Genomic DNA, 17,594 nt, shown 5'->3' on the forward strand with positions numbered 1-17,594 from the left:
CTCCTGCTGCAAGTCGTACTTCTGGCTTTTTCTGATTGCTTTGCCATCCTTGTACCACCTGATGTTCACATCTGGTTTCGTCAGCTCACGGCTCAGGCTGATGTCCTGCCCTGCTGCTGCTGTCTTATCCTCCAGCTGTTTTGTTACCTCCGTAGGTTTTTCTGAAAGAAAACATGCTTTTTGAGTAACATACACTTAGGGTAGGATGCCTCTCTCAAAATACACGCATCTACATGCTGGAGATAAGTTAGAGAGGCACTTGCAACAGACGCCATCCTACAGCCAGCAGTAATCTGTAAAGTACAGGCAATAGAATTCCAGGCACCATTAATTCTCTCTTAAATCTACCCCATTGAGGATGATGAACCATGTCTGAAAACTGCCTCTTCCTTCTCTCCACTGATCACACTGGGAGCCTCAGATGATGCTCTCAGATGCACATGTTCTAGATAGGAATTTGTTGTACAGCTAGATGATGTGAAGGCCATCCCTTCAGCTTATACTTAGAGGATATTTGCTCCCACAGTTGCCTCAACAGATCATTCCTGATTTACTGGTAATGGAACAAGCTGTAGTGAGATGCTCATTGCCAACACTACCCCAGTGCTTTGGGTAGTTCTCACATTTGTGTAAAATGGTTCCTCCTTTTACTTATTTTTAAGAGAAATTCTCAGTGCTTCAAGGTTCAAGTAGAAGGTTGCTATTCACTTTAACCATATTATGAGTTAGCTCTCATGACAATCTTATCAGAAGACAGTTGAAGGAATCAGACCCCAGAATCTCTCCCATCTCATTACCTTTCACAGACAGAGAGGCTTTGGAGGTTAGACCACGGGCAATAAAAACGACTTCCCCAGAGTCAGTAGGAGTCACACTTTTGATAAGGAGAGTCTCTTACCAACCCACGTTAGAAGCTTTAAATCGCCCACCGCTTTCCACTCTGCTTCCATTCAGTGTCCACTTGAACTCATCAATGCTTTCATGGGACAGAATGCATTCAAAAGTGCAATCTTCTACCTCCTGGATTTCAGTGTTTTTCAGCCGTTTGCTAATGCCAATATTCAGCTCTGGAAGATAAGAGATAGGTTAGTATGAGGTTTAGATGGAGAAAAGGCATTCGTGACCAATGTGAGTAGCAGGACTGGTGTTTGAACTCAGGATTTGCAGATCATGGCTGCGTTCCTCACTGATGTATTCTCTAAGACATTCTCCTCTCAGAATTACCGGAAAGCTATAAAAAAAAGAGACGTGAATCTCTTGGCTTTGCTCTGGAAGAACTACAAGGAGAGCAGCTCAGTCCATGGAGCACAATGAAGATTCAATGAGCTACAGAGGGAAAAACCTAACAGAGAGGACAACTCTAGGATGCTGCGTGAGAAAAAGGGTTTTGCCTACGACAAGACATTAAATGTTTCTATTAGCTAATTTGTTACCATCCTACCCCTACTGGTGTTCAAACCATTTCTCCATTTTAGGGATGTTTAGAAAGGAAACATTTCCAGGACATTCTTGACGTTTTTTGTGATTTTCATGGCAAAAGGAGATACATTTACTTCAAAAGCAATGGGAATTTTCCAGACATCACTGCGCTAAATTGCAGAAATACTGTTCTATTGTAGAAACTATTAAGGCTCGTGGGGGAATAGGTGTAAGACATAGTGACCACACTGAATGTGCTTTTAGCACTCCTTCACTTTCCACAGTACTTACCCTGAACGCCGACATTTGACTTGGCAACATCAGTGCCAATATCACAGGTATAGAAACCTGCATCTGGCTTCTCGAGGTCATGGAGAAGGAGACATAGGGTCTTCCCAGACTGTACCAGCTCATACTTGTTGCCAGAAGTGAGCACATCACCGTCCATTTTCCTCACTGGTTTGACCTTCTCTTTAGAGACTTCACATTCCAATTTAATCACACCCCGCTCCTCACCAAAAACATCATCCAAGGACTTCATGAAGACAGCAGGCTTCTCTGCAATTAAACAGGCAAAACAGAACAACGTGATACAGAAGTTGAGACATTTCCAGTTGCTTTCAGCTTTTTAAGGAGAGATCAATAAATCTTTACCAGTACTGACAACACCAATATAGAACCTAAAGCGGTTTCATGTCTCTTGACAGAATGCGCTTTAAGGAATTCTGAACTAATCAGTAGGAGAATACAGGGAACAGGAGGGACAGCCTGCATTGCTGTGGGTGGGACTGATATCATATGAAGTTATTGGGATGCAGCTCTTCTAAAGCTGGAGAGCTGGCATTGCCCTCACGTACAGCAGAGCTCATACAGCAGGCCACAGGATTAAGAGGATAAGCTGCTGAACAATTTTGATTTTCCTGTTTTATTGACTCCTTTTATCTATCTTCTATTTCACACATCAGATGTTTATAATGGGGAAAAAACACCCACCAAATGCAAAAGAAAGGAGAAAAATGAAATCCTTCAAACTCTGGAGTGCATAGAGTAAAAGAGCTTAATTGCTGGGGAGATCAGATTAGAATCACAGTATCCTTAGAATTGGAAGAGACCCTTAAAGGCCATCTAGCCCAGCTCCCCTGCAATAAACAGGGACATTCACAGCTAGATCAGGTTACTCACAGCCTGGTCATTAGTCATTCCAGAGGCAAAACACACACTGAATGAGCTCTCCCTTCAGTCATAAATACTTGGAGACAACAGCATTGACACTGCATGTTACTGAAGCAGTAAAAGAAATTGCTCTTGTAACTCTTCTTGTGTTAAGTAAAATGATGATAAAAAGCAATGGAATGCTATGGCAGGACACCAAAACCATCCTCCTTCGTTGATATCTGCTGCAATGGAACCTTCCACTGGAAGAAAGCCCCTGATGTCTTGTCACCCCAGAGAGGTAAGCTTTAGAAGCAGGACTGCTGCACAATAGAATGAACTGGGGCTCCTTAGCATCTCTTACATCCAGGAGGGGTGTGATCAGACCCACCTATCACCTTCAGGCACGTGCTTTCTGACACCTTGTCTGACTTCACTGTCACTGGGCCAGCATCCTCAGGCTTAACCTGCTTCATTGTCAGTTTGCAGCAATTGCCAACGTTCTTGATGTCCTTGTAATTGTTGGTGTAAATGAGGTTGACATTCAGAAACCATTCCACGTCCTCGTCATCATGGGACAGCTCGCAGGAGAAGACAGCAGAGCTCTCTTCTTCAATTTCCACATCCTGCAAGTGCTTCGTTACTTCTACATTGCGGGCTGTGGGGAAACAAGGTGAACTGTTACCACTGTTACTATAAATCATACTGGGATGTGGTAGAATGGTTGGACTAGACGATCTTTGTGTAGTATTCTCAGTGAAGATTATACATTTATAAAGTTAGCAGGAGAGAACGGCAGAAATCAACCTCAAGAAAAGAAATCTGAGGTGAAATAGGACATGTAAGAGACTACCCCCCCTGCTCTTACCTTCAGCTGTCAGCGTGGTTTCAGTCTCTGCAATTCCTGCCTTGCACTTGTACACACCAGCATCATCGGGCTTCAGCTTCAGAATCTTGAGCTCTGCTGAATGCTTATCCCTCTTGATCTTGTACTTCTCAGAGGGTTCGATGGGTGTGTGGCCCTTGAACCATTTCACAACCTTTGGAGAAGGCCTGAAGTCACAGGACAGGATGACAGAATGACGTTCCAAAGCTGTCTTGTCCTCCAACTTCCTGGTGATTTCTATATGGTAATCTGCAAAGCAGGGGTGGAAGAGAAGAAAGGATGAGGACAATTGGAAGAAGAGGAAAGTCTCTTGCATGTATTCAATTACAATTAATGTCATGTTCACAATGGTTTTTTGAACCACTCCAAAGATAAAACAAATGATTGTCTATAGGGAATGCCATTGACTACATTTCTATAAAGTAATACTGTATATTATCTACCAAATGCAAGGTCCAGCTCTTGTTCTGTGCTAATTAAATTGCTCCCATTTGTTGAGGCTTTTATTCAAATAAGAGTGCGTTGAAAACATAACAAGTACTTTAGGATGTGAATGGAGACTCTTACGCTGGGGACAGCAGCAGATAAAAAGCCTGCAAGTTTCTTTCAGATGAAATCAATGACAAACTGCATCAAATTTACGTGCTACCAAACTTAAACTTGTCTAGTTCAGAAATACAATTAATTTCACCTGATTTGACTTCTTTGGTATAGCCAAGGACAAAACCTCAGCTCTGTAGATCTGAATAGTAAGCACATCACAGCTATTCAAACAGATCTTTTACTGAGATGCAGCTGTCTCATTTAGTGTCCAACAACTTTGAACTGGAAATGGAGCAGACCGTCCAGACACACACACAATATTTCAAAGACCCCAGTGAAGGAAGGCTGTACGTTAATTAATTCTTCATCTTCATGATGTAAACCAAGCCTGGATATGTTACCTCTGACAAGCAGACTGGCTATGGATTTTGATTTGCCAATTGAGAACTGAATGGTGCTTGTCATATCAGTGGTGGTTTTCGGTATGGTCAGCTGGTGGATGGTGCCTTCTTGCTGCATAATCAAGTTTCTGCCAGCCTGTAAGACTTCCCCACGTAGATACTACTTGGGAGGTTTCACAGAAGGAATGGATATCTCACATTCAAATTTGGCTTCTTCAGGCTCAGTCACATCCTCATCACACAGCTCCTTTACTAGATTAATGGATTGCTCTTTAAGAAGGATGGAACAAGAGAAAGCAGAGATTTAGAAGGAATGTAAAAAACCCTTACATTATCACCCCACTTACTTACGTCAGCATTACTGCACATGAACACTACACCTATCAGCTCAGAATGCCTTGAAACATCATTAAAAAATAATAGAAAGAAAAGAATGTTGTTAAGAAGTCAGACAATAAGACTGACAATCTGAAAAGAGCCCAGATCTTCTGATTCCCAGTCCAACATCTAAATCAAACCATGACCTTCCCATCCCAATATCAAACTCCTCGCATTACGAAATGGAAAAGAGGTTCAATGAAACACGGACATTGATAATTACTTTGGTTAAATACAGCAACTTAGCTCTGAACAACAAGTTTTCACCTAGTAAAGGTCTCTGTAGCTCAAATGTAATGACTCTACTTAGGAGAAATTCATTTTCCAGGAAGTTCTTGCCCTTATAATGGTAACAGTGGCAAAGGTAACAGTGGCAAAGCTGGGGACTGAACTCTTGAGTAGTGTGCTAACTCAAATGTCTCCCTTTTCTTTATCACACTTAACATCATATATATACCCTAACATTGTATATATATAAAAAAAAAACCAAAACCCTGTGTTCTTTTCAAACAGCAAGAGAAAATGAAGAAAAAGTCAAGCTATGTTTTTTATCCCTCAACGTTCAAACACAAATCTGAAGTCTAAATGTAGAAAATCAACCTCCTAAGAAAATAATCTGTTTTACTTAGCAAAAGTAAATTCCAAAAGAGAAGCTGGATATTTTGTGGGCAGAAAGGTAGGTAGGTAGGAGTTTTTATTTCTGTGAAAGGCCCTGGTGGTGTTTAACTTCTTTGACATTAAAGCAAAGGATGTTAGCTCGTTTATAACATAAGATAATTTAATCAAAATCGTCATCAGAAGCATAATTACCTTTAACTGTAAGATGGGCACAAGAGTCACGAGATTCTGCCTTTTCTGCTACAGATTTTATTTCTGCTGCATCCTTGACTTGGACACGTGTGTAAGTCAGAGAGCAGGTCTTTCCTGAAGCAGAGAACCAGAGTCACTAAGGCTGGAAAAGACCACTAAGGTCATCTAGTCCAACCGCCAGCTCATCCCTACCAAACTGTGCTCTTGAGAGCAAACCCACAACTACACTTGGCTTCCTTGAGCAAAGAGCTCTGAGGCACATGGCCAGGCTGAGCATCATCCATCTGGTTTCACAGCATCACTGCCTGTTCTCTCAAGTCAATGAAACCACCCATTCCCCCACGTCCACATCCCCACCAAAGTGTAATCTAAACATGGCTTCTACAAGGACTGACCAAATGTGGCCGCCGTCACCTTCAAAGTACCTGATACAGAAGGATCACACTCACTGTCAGACAAAACCTCTTTGGAAAGGTGAACTGACTGCCCTGTTCACCCCCACGTTGGAAATAACTGCACTGATTTCCTACCTGCTCCCGGCAGTGTGGGATGGTGGGATAGCATCACACTTCCCACACTAAGCATCCCACCATGTCACTTGTTCCACCTAAACCTCAGTCCCAAAACAAAAGGGGAACTCGCTTCTGAACCCTCTTCACTTCATTTCAGATGTCTTATATGCTTGATCTCCAACCCACCCCCCACTCAGGAGAAAGATCCCCCTCTTACACCCTACCATCTTGCCGCATTCTGATGTTGTCATCAGCCTTCAGCTTGTTGTCATCTTTGTACCACTGGGTCTGAACCTCATCGTGTGAAATCTCAGACAAAAGATGCACTCCCATATTCATTCACTTCCACATCTTCCAGTGGTTTAACAATCTTGATATCTCCAGCTGTGAAACACTAGAGATATATTTGTCAGGATATTTCCAGAACTGAGTGCAGCATCTTTTCCTTACACATATTTGCATAGAAAATAAGTAGGATTATGTTTTATTCTAAACCATCATCCATTCCTGAGTCATTTCTCTCTTCAACACAGTCAATGCATTATTGCCCTTGAGCTTAAAGATAGACTTACTAGCTACAATGGCGCTCCCTGCAAACAGTTTTCATGGAAACCAGAATCTCATTTATTCTAAAACCTTTCAAGCAAAATTAAGGGTAGAAAAACAATAGAACTGACTGAATCTTTAAGGTCATTTAGTTCCAATCCCCCTGCTATAGGCAGGGACACCTCCCTCCAGACCATCTCTTCTCCTCAGGGTCAAGGCTTCTCTCAAATCATTCTCCTCTAAGCCTGTGCCTGTGCTTGGCATTGCCCTGACCCAGGTGCAGGGCCTTGTACTTGGCCTCACTCAAGTTCATGAGGCTGCCAAGGGCCCACCTCTCCAGCCTGTCCAGGTCCCTCTGGGTAGCATCCCTTCCCTCTAGCACATCAACAGCACCGCTCAGCTTGGTGTCATCTGCAAACTTGCTGAGGGTTCACTTGATTCCACTGTCCATGTTGCCTACAAAAATGTTAAATAACACTGGTCCCAACAACACCCTCCACCTGGACACTGAGCTATTGACTGCAGCTCTCTGAGTGTGACCATCCAGACAGTTCCCTATCCTGCAACTGGTCCATCCATCAAAACCATTTTTCTCCACTTTGGTGACCAGGATGTCATGCAGGACAGGATCAAATGCTCTGCACAAGTCCAAGTAGATGATGTCAGTTGCTCTCCCATTATCCACTGATGCTGTTACTCCATCATGAAAGGCCACCAAGTTTGGCAGGCATGGCTTGAATTTGAGGAAGCCATATTGGTTACCACCAATCTCCTCATCTTCAGATGAGTTCCTGCATAAAACAGCCAGTACTGAAACAGCAACCCAACCTGGTTGCAGAATGAGAGAGAAAATGAGAGATCACCAAAGTCATGGGACAGGACAGATGTTCATGTTCATGCTAACACTGAACCCAAGTGGCCACATGAGGACAGCATCTAGTAGGAAATCAGAAAAAAGCATCCTTTCATACGTCCCTTAGGAAGGTGGCATCTACCAGGGCACAGCAGACCCGTGTGTTCAGTAACCAGTCTGATGCTTCAGAGCCTGGTGATGAGCTACAAACTGGGGTTTAACCAATGCAACACATGGAGGGAAAATCTGTCTTGAGCATAAAGAAGAAAGAGAAAGGTATCCAAAAGGACTAACCAAGAAGTGCCCAAACTGCACATGAAGCATTTCTTCCTGTGGTGCAAAATACCACAGTAGGATTTATTTGCTCTTTCAGTTAAACATAAAATGAACCTTTAGGGTAGCTGATGTCTTGTCTTCAGCTGCTTGGCACGTGTATGTTCCCTGATCTTCAAATTCACACTAGTGAATAATAAGACTTCCCTTATTTCCCTGGGAAGTAATGCCCACTTCTTTTCCTTTGACGGAGCTCCTTCCCATCCTAGAAAGGAAAATATCAAATCAGATCTCCATGAGTCCTTCCATCTCTGCACTGAGCAAAGGGAGCCTTCAGATCTATGCTTAATTCACCCACTCCCCTAGAATTAATGGAACTGTGCTTACTGGAACATATGCTGAAGCTTAAGCACAGTGCAGTGTTTTCAACATGTAGGAATGGCTATAGAACTTGCATAAATTCTGGCTGACCTATGACAGCTTAAAGCACTGCGGAGGACAGTTAACAAGCCCATTTGGACATCACCTTGAATAAATGACGTTATCCCCAAGTAAGGGAAGGAACAGCTGAGCACCGGGGAGGTACACAAAGGGCCAGAGCAAATTCTCACACAGTCAGGTGCAAAGAAAACTCAGATTTCACCCTAAAACCCAGTTCACAACAAGGCTACAAAATCCCGGCTGAGAATTTCTGTGTTAGAGTTGAAGCTCAAGACTGTACTCCAACCAACAATATTTTGTGCAGCATGACCTGAGGAGTTCACAATAAACCCAAAACAAACTTCCATTTCTACTTGATAAATGAACTCAGGACATAATAACAAAGAGTGCTGATCTGGGCAAGTAAAAGAGCACAAAGAAAAGGGAGCAATGCAAAAGCTATCAAGCAAAAGCTCAGACTCGTATCCCTTGGAAGTGAAATTAAAGGCTCTCATTCATTTCCAGAGAAGTCAGAAAGGAAAATACCATTACATGCCATACCTTGAACCACTTGACGTCCACCTTGGGCCTGGACAGCTCACACTCAAATGTGACCTTGTCCTTCTGAATGACGCTAATGTCTGCAAATGGTCTGCTGATTTTCACAGGCAATTCTGAGAAGGAGAAAGAAGGATGTGGATTTAGTTGGGAATGAGGTCTCTAGGAGAATCTGGCATAAGGAATAATGAAAGGCAGTGCCTACTTGCCATGCTTAATATAGCTTGTAATTAACAACAAAAAAACCTATTGTTTTGAGCACATTATCATTACTTGTGCTAGATACAATCATGTTACAACAATCCTCTTGATATTTCAGGGATACTCTGGTGGCAATAGCCCAGTGCATAACATTCTTTGCAGCTGGAAGGAAAGCTGGTTCTGCTGTTCAAGTAATCTGGGACAAGAGCAGATAATGACACCTTGCACCAACCAATACCTGTCACAGTGAGCCTCCCCGATGAATTCATGCCTTCTGCTTTAAAGGAAATGAGTCCTGCATCTTCAAGGGTCACAGAAGAAAGTGTCAAGGAATGTTTCTTCCCCTGGACACCCATCGTGATATTTGGTGCAGCCTTCAGCCGCACGCCGTCCTTCTGCCAAGTCCCTTCCACATCCTCATGGGACACCTCCACCGAAAAGGTGACAGTTCCCTTCTCAGGGAATTCCAGGGGCTGCAGACCTTTCACCAGCTTCATCGGCCGCACTGAAAGACAACGGGGAGAGGTTGGAGATCTCACACCAGCAGCTGAGAAATAGAATCATCAAAGGAATCAGAGAAAGGTTTAGGTTGGAAGGGACCTTTGAGATCACCCAGTTCCAAACCCCCTGCTGTAGGCAGGGATGCTTCCCTCTAGACCAGACTGCACAAAGCCCCATCCAGCCTGGCCTTGAATGCTTGAATAGCATCAGGACTTCCAAAACAAGTTACTTCCCTCTTCCTCTCCCAGGTACAGTATCTGCCAATTAAGCAACAGCCTTTGCAAAGAAGAAAACTTGTTCATAACCAGGTCCATGGGTGCTCTTAAATGATCCTTCCAGATGGAAAAAACATTTCAGGTGGCCTCCTAGATTTTACCCCTTTTTGTGTTGCACACAAGACTGAAAAAAAAATATATTACTTCTGCAAAGTTCTTCTTGTCATAATGAAACAAACATTTGGGGAATGGCAGAACCAGGTAAAGTTTACCTTCACGTCAAGAAATTTGAAATATCACTCACATGTTCTTGGTGTGGTGTTTCTGCTATAATTATTTGGACTAATTAAGCTTTTCCCTGATGAAAGCCTAGAAGTATATCACAAGAAGGACCAACTTACCCATGACCTTTTATTTGTCTTACTCAAGCATCTCCTCCTGACCATAACTGACAATAAAATATTCAGCCAGACTACAGGTTTGAGCAGCTGAGTTGTTTCTAGGATCTCCTGCAATCTCAAGCTTGGAACACACACTTGTCCTTTGACTAAGTGTCTTTTATAGTGCACTAAAACAACAGGTTTTCACATGGCTATTCCTCATTTACCTTGCTCTGAACTCATTCTCAAACCATGCGGGATCAGTCCAGGGAGAAGGCGAGGAGAGAGGAAGGGAAAGGGGAAGTCCACAGTCCTCTAAAATCAGGCTTCTCAGCCTAAAGCTCATCAGCAAATAGCAGTCCACTTCCCCACATTGCTAGACTCCGAGCATTTAAAGAACATCAGCTGGCCTCATTATGAGCTCTAACATAGCCAAAGGAATTCATATATTCAAATATTCTCTTGAGTGATGAGAAATATGGAGCATAACTTCAGACTTCTGCTGTTAAACTCTCACTTCTATCATAAACCAGGGTAAGAGTTCAATGCTGTTTTAGATGGAGGAATCATATTTTAAATAACTCATCTTGGATTCCCTACTACAATTAGCTAAATTCCAGTTTGGATCATGCTTCACCTTGGATCACTTAGGGCTTCAGCCACTTATTGGAACTAACTGAGTTTGTCTACAGAGAAGCTGTTTTCTATAGCAACAATAAGCTGTGATTGCTACTGGATGTCGGGAGAGCACAAATCCCGCAGTTATCCTGTACCAACATCCTCTCCTTCCATCAGAACAGCAAGTTTTTAAACCAGACTCATGCAAGCTTGCATGACACACCTTGTGCAAAACTGTTGGCAGCCATCAGGACAGCCAGTTGCTTCCTGTATAGACACTGTTCCATCAGTTTTGGTTTTTTGTCTCGCTAGAACAAAAGCCAGTGGCTGAAAACTCACACAACTGAAGCAACCACGCTGATATACCACAGTCACTGGAGGTTCTCAAGAGCCACGGGTATGTGGCACTGGGGACGTGGTTAGTAAGTCCAGTGAGGGTGGGCAGGGGTTGGACTCAGCTATCTCAGTGGTCTTTTCCAGCCTTGGGTGCAACTTGTAAGAGGGAATGAAGCAGCAAACTGCCCAGCACTGAGCTGCATTCTTCTGACACGTGGTACCAGTGAACTGCTGTATTTCCCTATCTTCTCTGGAGCTATTCATCTAACCTAACTGAAAAAGTAATCCTGAACCGAGATATAAATCAGGATCATAGTCACCCGTGGTTGCTTATATATTCAGAAAGATACTCTAGAGGGTAATTCAGTGCACCTAGAAATTAAAGTAGAAGTTCCTTAGTCAGAAGTATTCCACAGCCAGGTTTTCAGCTCGCTACCACTACATTAAAAAGGAGAATCCAATTAGTGGTGTGGGTCATTGATATTGTTCCAGGGGGAACTGTGGCTGTTCCATGCCCACAGGGTAGAAGACAGCCAGTCTTCCTCTAAGCCACATAAACAGCTGCTTAGTGCTCCCAAAGCGAATGCTCACCAGTTGTTTCCAACTTGAAGGTCATCTTCTGGCCAGCAGCCTCGCAGATGTATTCTCCAGCATCTTTCTTCTCCAGCTGCTCCACAACCAGACGCCGTGCTTTGCCCACAGATTCCATTTGGAACTTTCTGGAGGAGGCAAGCAGTCTTCCATCCTTGTACCATTTTACTTCGCTTGGATCCTGTGCTACTTCACAGCTGAGGGAGGCACTTGCTGCCAGGGCAGCACTCACCTCTTTCTGCACCTTCTCCTGGTTTATAAACACAGGTTTTGGCTTTGAGGGGAAAAAAGAAAAAGTATTGACTGATGGACTGAAATGAGACCATCTTGCAGGTTTGTATGTACAGGTTGGAACAGGTTTAGGTTACCACTTGTGCCCAAACTAATAGCCTTCACTAGAGAATATCAGCTCTTCTGTTGAAACAAAGTGTCAAATCTAGGCAAGAAAGAACCTAGGAACTGAAGGAACTAAGAGGGTCCTTGAACACCAGTCCCATGGTTGCAAGTCACTATGCAAACATATTGAACCCAAAAGAACATCTGTCCTGCAGGCAACCAAAACCTGAGTTCTTTTAACTTAAGACCCACTGTGAAACATCAAAACACATAAACATGTGATAGTCAAACCACTGGCTGCCTTTTCATGACCCAGAACAGTACTCCTGGCTTCCTGAACAGACTCCTCATGGCCTCTACCATTGCCACAACTGTGATTGTCAAAGGCACAAAGGAAATATGCTCACCAACGCAGTCCTTTGTTCTTTGTGTGTGATTTGCAGATATCTATCTTACTTTGAGCTCTGGGAATAGTCAGCTCTACCAGGTCTCTTACTGTGAGTAGCAGACTCACCTATCCAGATGCAGCCTCCAACATAAAGGCATAGTAAAAAGGCAGTGTACTACTAGGAGAAGTTCCTGCTTCTCCTGCCATGAAAGGCTGCACGTACAACATGCACTCCAGCCTCACTGCACATACTTATCTTAGTCAAATGTTTAGGTGAACAAGAATTACAGTTTGGGATATCAGGCACAGGAGAGATTTGAATAATATCTTGAATATTGCTTCCATTGTACATATATCAGTAATTATTATTCTACAGACTGAAACAGGTCTTTGTGCCATACTAAAACCAAATACTTTCTACAAACCCAGGCAGTCAAGTATAGGGAAAAAACCTCAGCACAGACTACTGCACCTGGATCACTGTATAATGGAAACTAGATTTTACTTTACTGTTCTCTGCTGTATTTCATACAACACCTGTCTTACCTGTTACATGAATCTTGAAGGTGAGTTTCTGGCCAGCAGCCTCGCAGCTGTACTCCCCTGCATCTTTCTTCTCCACCTGGCTCACCACCAGCCGACGCTGTTTGCCCTCTGACTCCACCCTGAACTTCTTGCTCGAGGTGATCAGTTTCCCCTCCTTGTACCACTTCACCTCCGTCTTCTCCTGGGCCACCTCGCAGCTCAGCGTGGCATTTTTAGTCAGTACAGCCTTCACCTCCTTTTGTACCTTGTCCTTGTTTGTAAACACGTCTTCTTTCTCTGCAGGGACATCACAACAGTCACACCATTTTGCTGTAGTCTGCTGCAGAGCTAACTCCAGCTCCCCGTTTTCACTATACTTGCCCTTCACAGGGACCATCGTGATGCCTCATTAAGACAGGAAAATACTTTCCCCTCTATTTTGCCTTGGGAAAAGATAGGCATATCATTTCATATCATATCATAAATCTAAACATTTCGCAGTCTGATAGCAGATTTGGACATGAGATTTAGAACACCTGCATGCACTGCTGAACCTCCTCCCTTATCTTTTTTTCTTCTCATGTCTCTCTACATTTCCAGAAAATCAGAAGGGAACGGCCCTCTAGAACAGGTTGCCCAAGGAGACTGTGGATGCTCCATCCCTGCAGGCATTCAAGGCCAGGCTGGATGTGGTTCTGGGCAGCCTGGGCTGCTGCTTGGCAACCCTGCACATAGGAAGAAGGGGGATGGAACTGGATGAGCACTGTGGGGCTTTGCAACCCAGGCCATTTATGAGTCTGATTAGTGGCATTTTCCACCTAATTGTGTCATTAAAATTTAGTAACCAGATCTCTTCAAACACCTCCCCTTTTCTCACTCCTTGCATGCCCGGTGTGCTCTTGCACTGTAACCCAGCAGACACCAGCTGACTACAAGAGCTGCACAAGTTACCCTCCTTGCCTATGGTTTGTTGCAGTAATTCATTCCTGGATGGAGAAGCACATGTAGAAAAGTGTTGCTATGACACTAGATGACAAAGAAAGTCCTATAGCCAAAGTGTTTTGCACCAGAGAGGCTGTCAGTTGATCCTCCAAATGCAAGACACACAAAATGAAGCATTCCTTTCTCTCCGGGATTTCAAGCATTTTCTCACCTCTGACTTTCACTTGGAATGTTGCTTTGTCATCTTTTGTTTCACAGCTGTAGCTCCCTTGGTCTTTCAGGGTCACATTTTTGACCATGAGCTTGCGGTGCGTCCCCTGGGAGATGATGGTTGTCCTCTGGTCCTGCTTCACCTCTGTTTGATCTTTCTTCCATACGACAGCTCCGCTTGCAGCTGACACCTCACACACCAGCTCCAGGTCTTCAGAAGGACTGACTGATATTTCTGGAGTCGTATTGGGCTTGTTGACAAAATTAATGGCTTCATCTGAAGAAAAAAAGAGAAAGTGGTTTACATCCTGACTCAGGCTTATTCAGCACAGCATGAAGATACAGTTAGAGCTGATTGTAATGTCTCTGCTCATTACATTTGGGTGATCGAGTTTCACCTCTGGAGGTACTCACATACAAACGTGTGCTTGATTCACCTGTGTAAAGGAAAGAGTAAGTTCTATGCAGACAGTTCTTATTTCTTTTAATCAATTCTGTATTCTGCACATGTTCTTCTGAATCTAAAATGAAGGTAGCTAAGTAACGTGTTTGCAATACATGAACAAACCTATTCAACACCTTGTCTCTAAGCTAACAAGCAGCGTTTGATGAGCACATCAGTATTTCATGCCCTTCATTCCATCCAGACAGAACCTGCCTGAGGAGCAAGCTGATGGCTGTCAGCTACAGGCAGACCTAGCTTAGTATTGCATTTCTTAGAGCAACAACTGTTGCTTTCAGTCACTGAATATATCAAGGCCAATTGGTATGCCAGGCACATTTATGGCATCAGTGAACAAATAATTCGTTAAAAATTGGAATAGACAGGAGACATCTATTCTTTTAAAACTAGGTGACCAAAGAAGAACAGTCCCTCTAGAGTCAAGCTGTTAAGAACTAACAGCATCAATCAATATCACATAGATAGATTACTTCCCTGCCCTAAGACCATCTTGTGACCATTTGGTGCTATTAATTAAGCCCTCTTGATGACTTTTTTGTATGAACCATGTGACATTTTGTGATAGGAGTTACAGCTAGTGTTCCCTTAACCCAACACCAAAGTAGGAGGTATCCATTCTCAGGGAATCATGCAGGCTTCCTCTGTATTTGATGCTCAGAGACAGCCCCAAAACTTTTTAAATCTTAGCTTAGCTCTCATCCAATAATGTTCATCAAACAGTGCAACTTGTCCTTTGGGGATGCCTTTGTTCTGCATCAACCAGTTCCAACGGAGTCTTCTTGGATTGTTTTAGATCAGTTTTTTAACAGATAAAGCCAGGGTCTTTGAATTACAAAGTGAAATTGCAGAATGCATGATTCTCAACCAAACAGAACAGGAGGTGGGATGCAGGGTGAATACCTGAGCCAACACCACCTGCAAGCAATCCTTCAGTATCTTAGGAATCTCTAGCCATCCCAATCCAGTGTTGTGCTTGATCTGTCATCTCTGCTGAGTTTTTAGCTAGCTGATGGTGAGCATCATGGTGGTGATAGGTGAGCAGTCAGACTAGAGGGTCTTAATCAACCTTAAGGATCCTGTGATCAGAGGAACGTGAATGTGCTGTTAAAGGTCACAAGCGCTGCACTGCAGCATGAGCATACACAGCGAAAGGCTTTCAGTAGAGCTTCAGTTCATAAATGAGGACTGGGTTATGGAAAATAGGCTCAAGATATAAACCAGGAAACAGATCTTAACGCCAGGTTCTGTGAATGCAACCAGCTGAATTTCACAGATATTGAATTTCAATTACAATTTCTTGTGTTATTTTACCCTCCAGCTCCACCCTGAACAGGAACAGGTCAGTGACAAGCATTACTCCTCCAGGCTTGACCTGACAGTGTTTTACTTGCACTATGAGCTAATGGCTGTGCTTACAGCACCTCAGGGAGACACCTCAGAGATCACAGCATCCTTCGGGTACAGCAGGAGACACTGAACTCTCCAAATATGGAGTTTAATTTGTCCAAAGAGGAGACAGGATTCCCATGCTAAGAACTTAGGACCATTTCAGTCAGAGGTTTAAACATGATGTAAGCACTGAGGCAATTCATGAACTAGAAGAATGAAGCCCAGATGTGAGGGCTCAAGTCATGACTCCAGCGTCAGTTGGAGCTAAGGCTGTCCTGAATTCATCACAACACAGTTACATTATTTGCTCATACTGTGGATTTGCATAGGGACAACAGGAAGGTCAGAATTGCTTCAATAGAGCTATGCAATCTTTGTCCTAAATACTGGAAACCCACAGGGCTGGACAAATAAAATGAATTAAGTCTGAAGTGCTTTACATGGATTGTGATCCCATGTTTGCCTCACAAACTTACCTGAGACTTTCCAATCAAAAATCAGAGTGTCACCTCCAATTTTGCAGATGTTCCCTCGTCTTCTTTCGTTACAGCTGAAGCCACGAGCTTATGCAGTTTCCCTTTATCTTCCATTGTGAATTTCTTACTGGTCGTGATTTCTTTGCCATTTTTGTACCACTTCACCATGACATTGGCTTCAGAGGTCTCAGAAACAAATTCAGCATGTTTTCCAGCAACGGCTCTGATAACTCCTCCAGTTGTCTCTTTGTTTATGAAGTCTGCCAGTGCTGAAACAAAATATGGACACTCAAAATATGTATGATGGTAAAGAACTGCAGGGACATTGGTGACCATGAGGCATTCATTTATCGTAAGACCAAACGTACACGTTTAATCCTAGTTCTAATTGCTGGATTCTAATTCAGAAGCTGGCAAATTGGCAGCTTTTATAAACCACGTACCAGATTACCTTATCTCCAGAAGTTGAAGGACATACACTGTACAGGGGACAGAGCCAAAGGAAGAAGCCCAAGGCTTCAAGAAAATGTCGGAAATAGGAAACCTGAGGAAAGAATTGGAACAAGCAAACTAGAAGGAAATCAATGGAGGGTGTTCTATTACTGCACTGTAACCCCCTGGCAAACAAATCGAGCCTAAAAGATAGAGATATCACTTAGGACTGAAAAGAAAAACAGAATTCCTTTATGGAAAGTAATTGGAGCACAAAAGTTAGATGATGAAACTGGCCCCTATTAACACACAGTGGAATAATTGACTTCAAAGATTCAAAATCTCACCACTGTCTTAGCCAAAGGTTTAAGCCTAAGGCCACGGTCCTATTTTACTCCAGGTAATGGAGTTTGTTTTCCAACTTCTTGTTAACATATCATTTCAAAACAGCGCACACAACTGAGTTGGGTCTGTTGAGACAGCACAGTCAGAGCTGCTAAAATCAAAGTTTGGATTATGCACGCATTTGTTCTGAAGTTCCAAGAACACGCATGGATAATACAAATTCAACAACGTTCTACAGAATGCCTGTCTTTTAGGAGCTCGAGAGCCAGCTGATGGACACTGGGATGACTGAGATCCTGTCAATACATTTAACTCCGTCCTATCATACAGTCAAATTTCATTCATTTTTTCAGCAACTGTCTCTTATCATTGTAGTCCCCTCACCACTGCTGGATGTGAGCTCAGCCACACAAAAGCAGGTGCTGGTTTTCACTGCAGATACTGCAGTAAGGAGGAACAGCCTCCGGACTGGACCAGCTGAGCGTGGCCCTACCA

At 43.2% G+C, this 17,594-nt stretch overlaps 4 protein-coding genes across 4 annotated transcripts; all 4 read right to left on the minus strand.

Annotated features, from left to right (window-relative positions):
* Positions 1–1,690: 1,690 nt before the first annotated feature.
* On the minus strand, positions 1,691–3,348 carry LOC146756162 (immunoglobulin superfamily member 22-like). The gene is made up of 2 exons (XM_085524816.1): positions 2,963–3,348; positions 1,691–1,977 (listed from the first exon to the last, which is right to left on the minus strand). Exons 1-2 carry the CDS (start codon positions 3,273–3,275, stop codon positions 1,691–1,693), a joined length of 600 nt encoding a protein of 199 aa, XP_085380942.1. The 5' UTR covers positions 3,276–3,348.
* Positions 3,349–3,379: 31 nt separating this feature from the next.
* LOC146756163 (myosin-binding protein H-like) lies at positions 3,380–4,671 on the minus strand. Its single transcript, XM_085524817.1, has 3 exons — positions 4,402–4,671; positions 3,440–3,706; positions 3,380–3,393 (listed from the first exon to the last, which is right to left on the minus strand). The coding sequence occupies exons 1-3, from the start codon at positions 4,517–4,519 to the stop codon at positions 3,380–3,382; spliced, it is 399 nt and encodes a 132-aa protein (XP_085380943.1). The 5' UTR covers positions 4,520–4,671.
* A 2,966-nt stretch (positions 4,672–7,637) lies between these two features.
* LOC146756164 (obscurin-like protein 1) lies at positions 7,638–9,578 on the minus strand. The gene is made up of 3 exons (XM_085524939.1): positions 9,191–9,578; positions 8,755–8,867; positions 7,638–8,038 (listed from the first exon to the last, which is right to left on the minus strand). Exons 1-3 carry the CDS (start codon positions 9,447–9,449, stop codon positions 7,982–7,984), a joined length of 429 nt encoding a protein of 142 aa, XP_085381065.1. The 5' UTR covers positions 9,450–9,578; the 3' UTR covers positions 7,638–7,981.
* Positions 9,579–11,271: 1,693 nt separating this feature from the next.
* On the minus strand, positions 11,272–14,338 carry LOC146756165 (obscurin-like protein 1). Its single transcript, XM_085524818.1, has 3 exons — positions 13,996–14,338; positions 12,949–13,139; positions 11,272–11,289 (listed from the first exon to the last, which is right to left on the minus strand). The coding sequence occupies exons 1-3, from the start codon at positions 14,081–14,083 to the stop codon at positions 11,272–11,274; spliced, it is 297 nt and encodes a 98-aa protein (XP_085380944.1). The 5' UTR covers positions 14,084–14,338.
* Between the last annotated feature and the right edge of the window lie 3,256 nt (positions 14,339–17,594).

The sequence above is a fragment of the Coturnix japonica genome, chromosome 28, assembly GCF_054131305.1.
Source record: "Coturnix japonica strain WE chromosome 28, WE-NBRP24, whole genome shotgun sequence".
NCBI lineage: Eukaryota > Metazoa > Chordata > Aves > Galliformes > Phasianidae > Coturnix > Coturnix japonica.

Excerpts from the sequence above, each read along its gene's own strand:
- LOC146756162 (XM_085524816.1), bottom strand. The coding sequence starts at position 3,275 with ATGATTTATAGTAACAGTGGTAACAGTTCACCTTGTTTCCCCACAGCC. Across the intron at positions 1,978-2,962 it reads CACGTGCCTGAAGGTGATAG|AGAAGCCTGCTGTCTTCATG; the intron begins GTGGGTCTGATC and ends GTTTAATTGCAG.
- LOC146756163 (XM_085524817.1), bottom strand. The coding sequence starts at position 4,519 with ATGCAGCAAGAAGGCACCATCCACCAGCTGACCATACCGAAAACCACC. Across the intron at positions 3,707-4,401 it reads AGCCAGTCTGCTTGTCAGAG|ATTACCATATAGAAATCACC; the intron begins GTAACATATCCA and ends CCTGCTTTGCAG.
- LOC146756164 (XM_085524939.1), bottom strand. The coding sequence starts at position 9,449 with ATGAAGCTGGTGAAAGGTCTGCAGCCCCTGGAATTCCCTGAGAAGGGA. Across the intron at positions 8,868-9,190 it reads GGGGAGGCTCACTGTGACAG|AATTGCCTGTGAAAATCAGC; the intron begins GTATTGGTTGGT and ends TCTCCTTCTCAG. Across the intron at positions 8,039-8,754 it reads TGGACGTCAAGTGGTTCAAG|GATGGGAAGGAGCTCCGTCA; the intron begins GTATGGCATGTA and ends TTTCCTTTCTAG.
- LOC146756165 (XM_085524818.1), bottom strand. The coding sequence starts at position 14,083 with ATGGTCAAAAATGTGACCCTGAAAGACCAAGGGAGCTACAGCTGTGAA. Across the intron at positions 13,140-13,995 it reads ATTCCAAGTGAAAGTCAGAG|AGAAAGAAGACGTGTTTACA; the intron begins GTGAGAAAATGC and ends ATGTCCCTGCAG.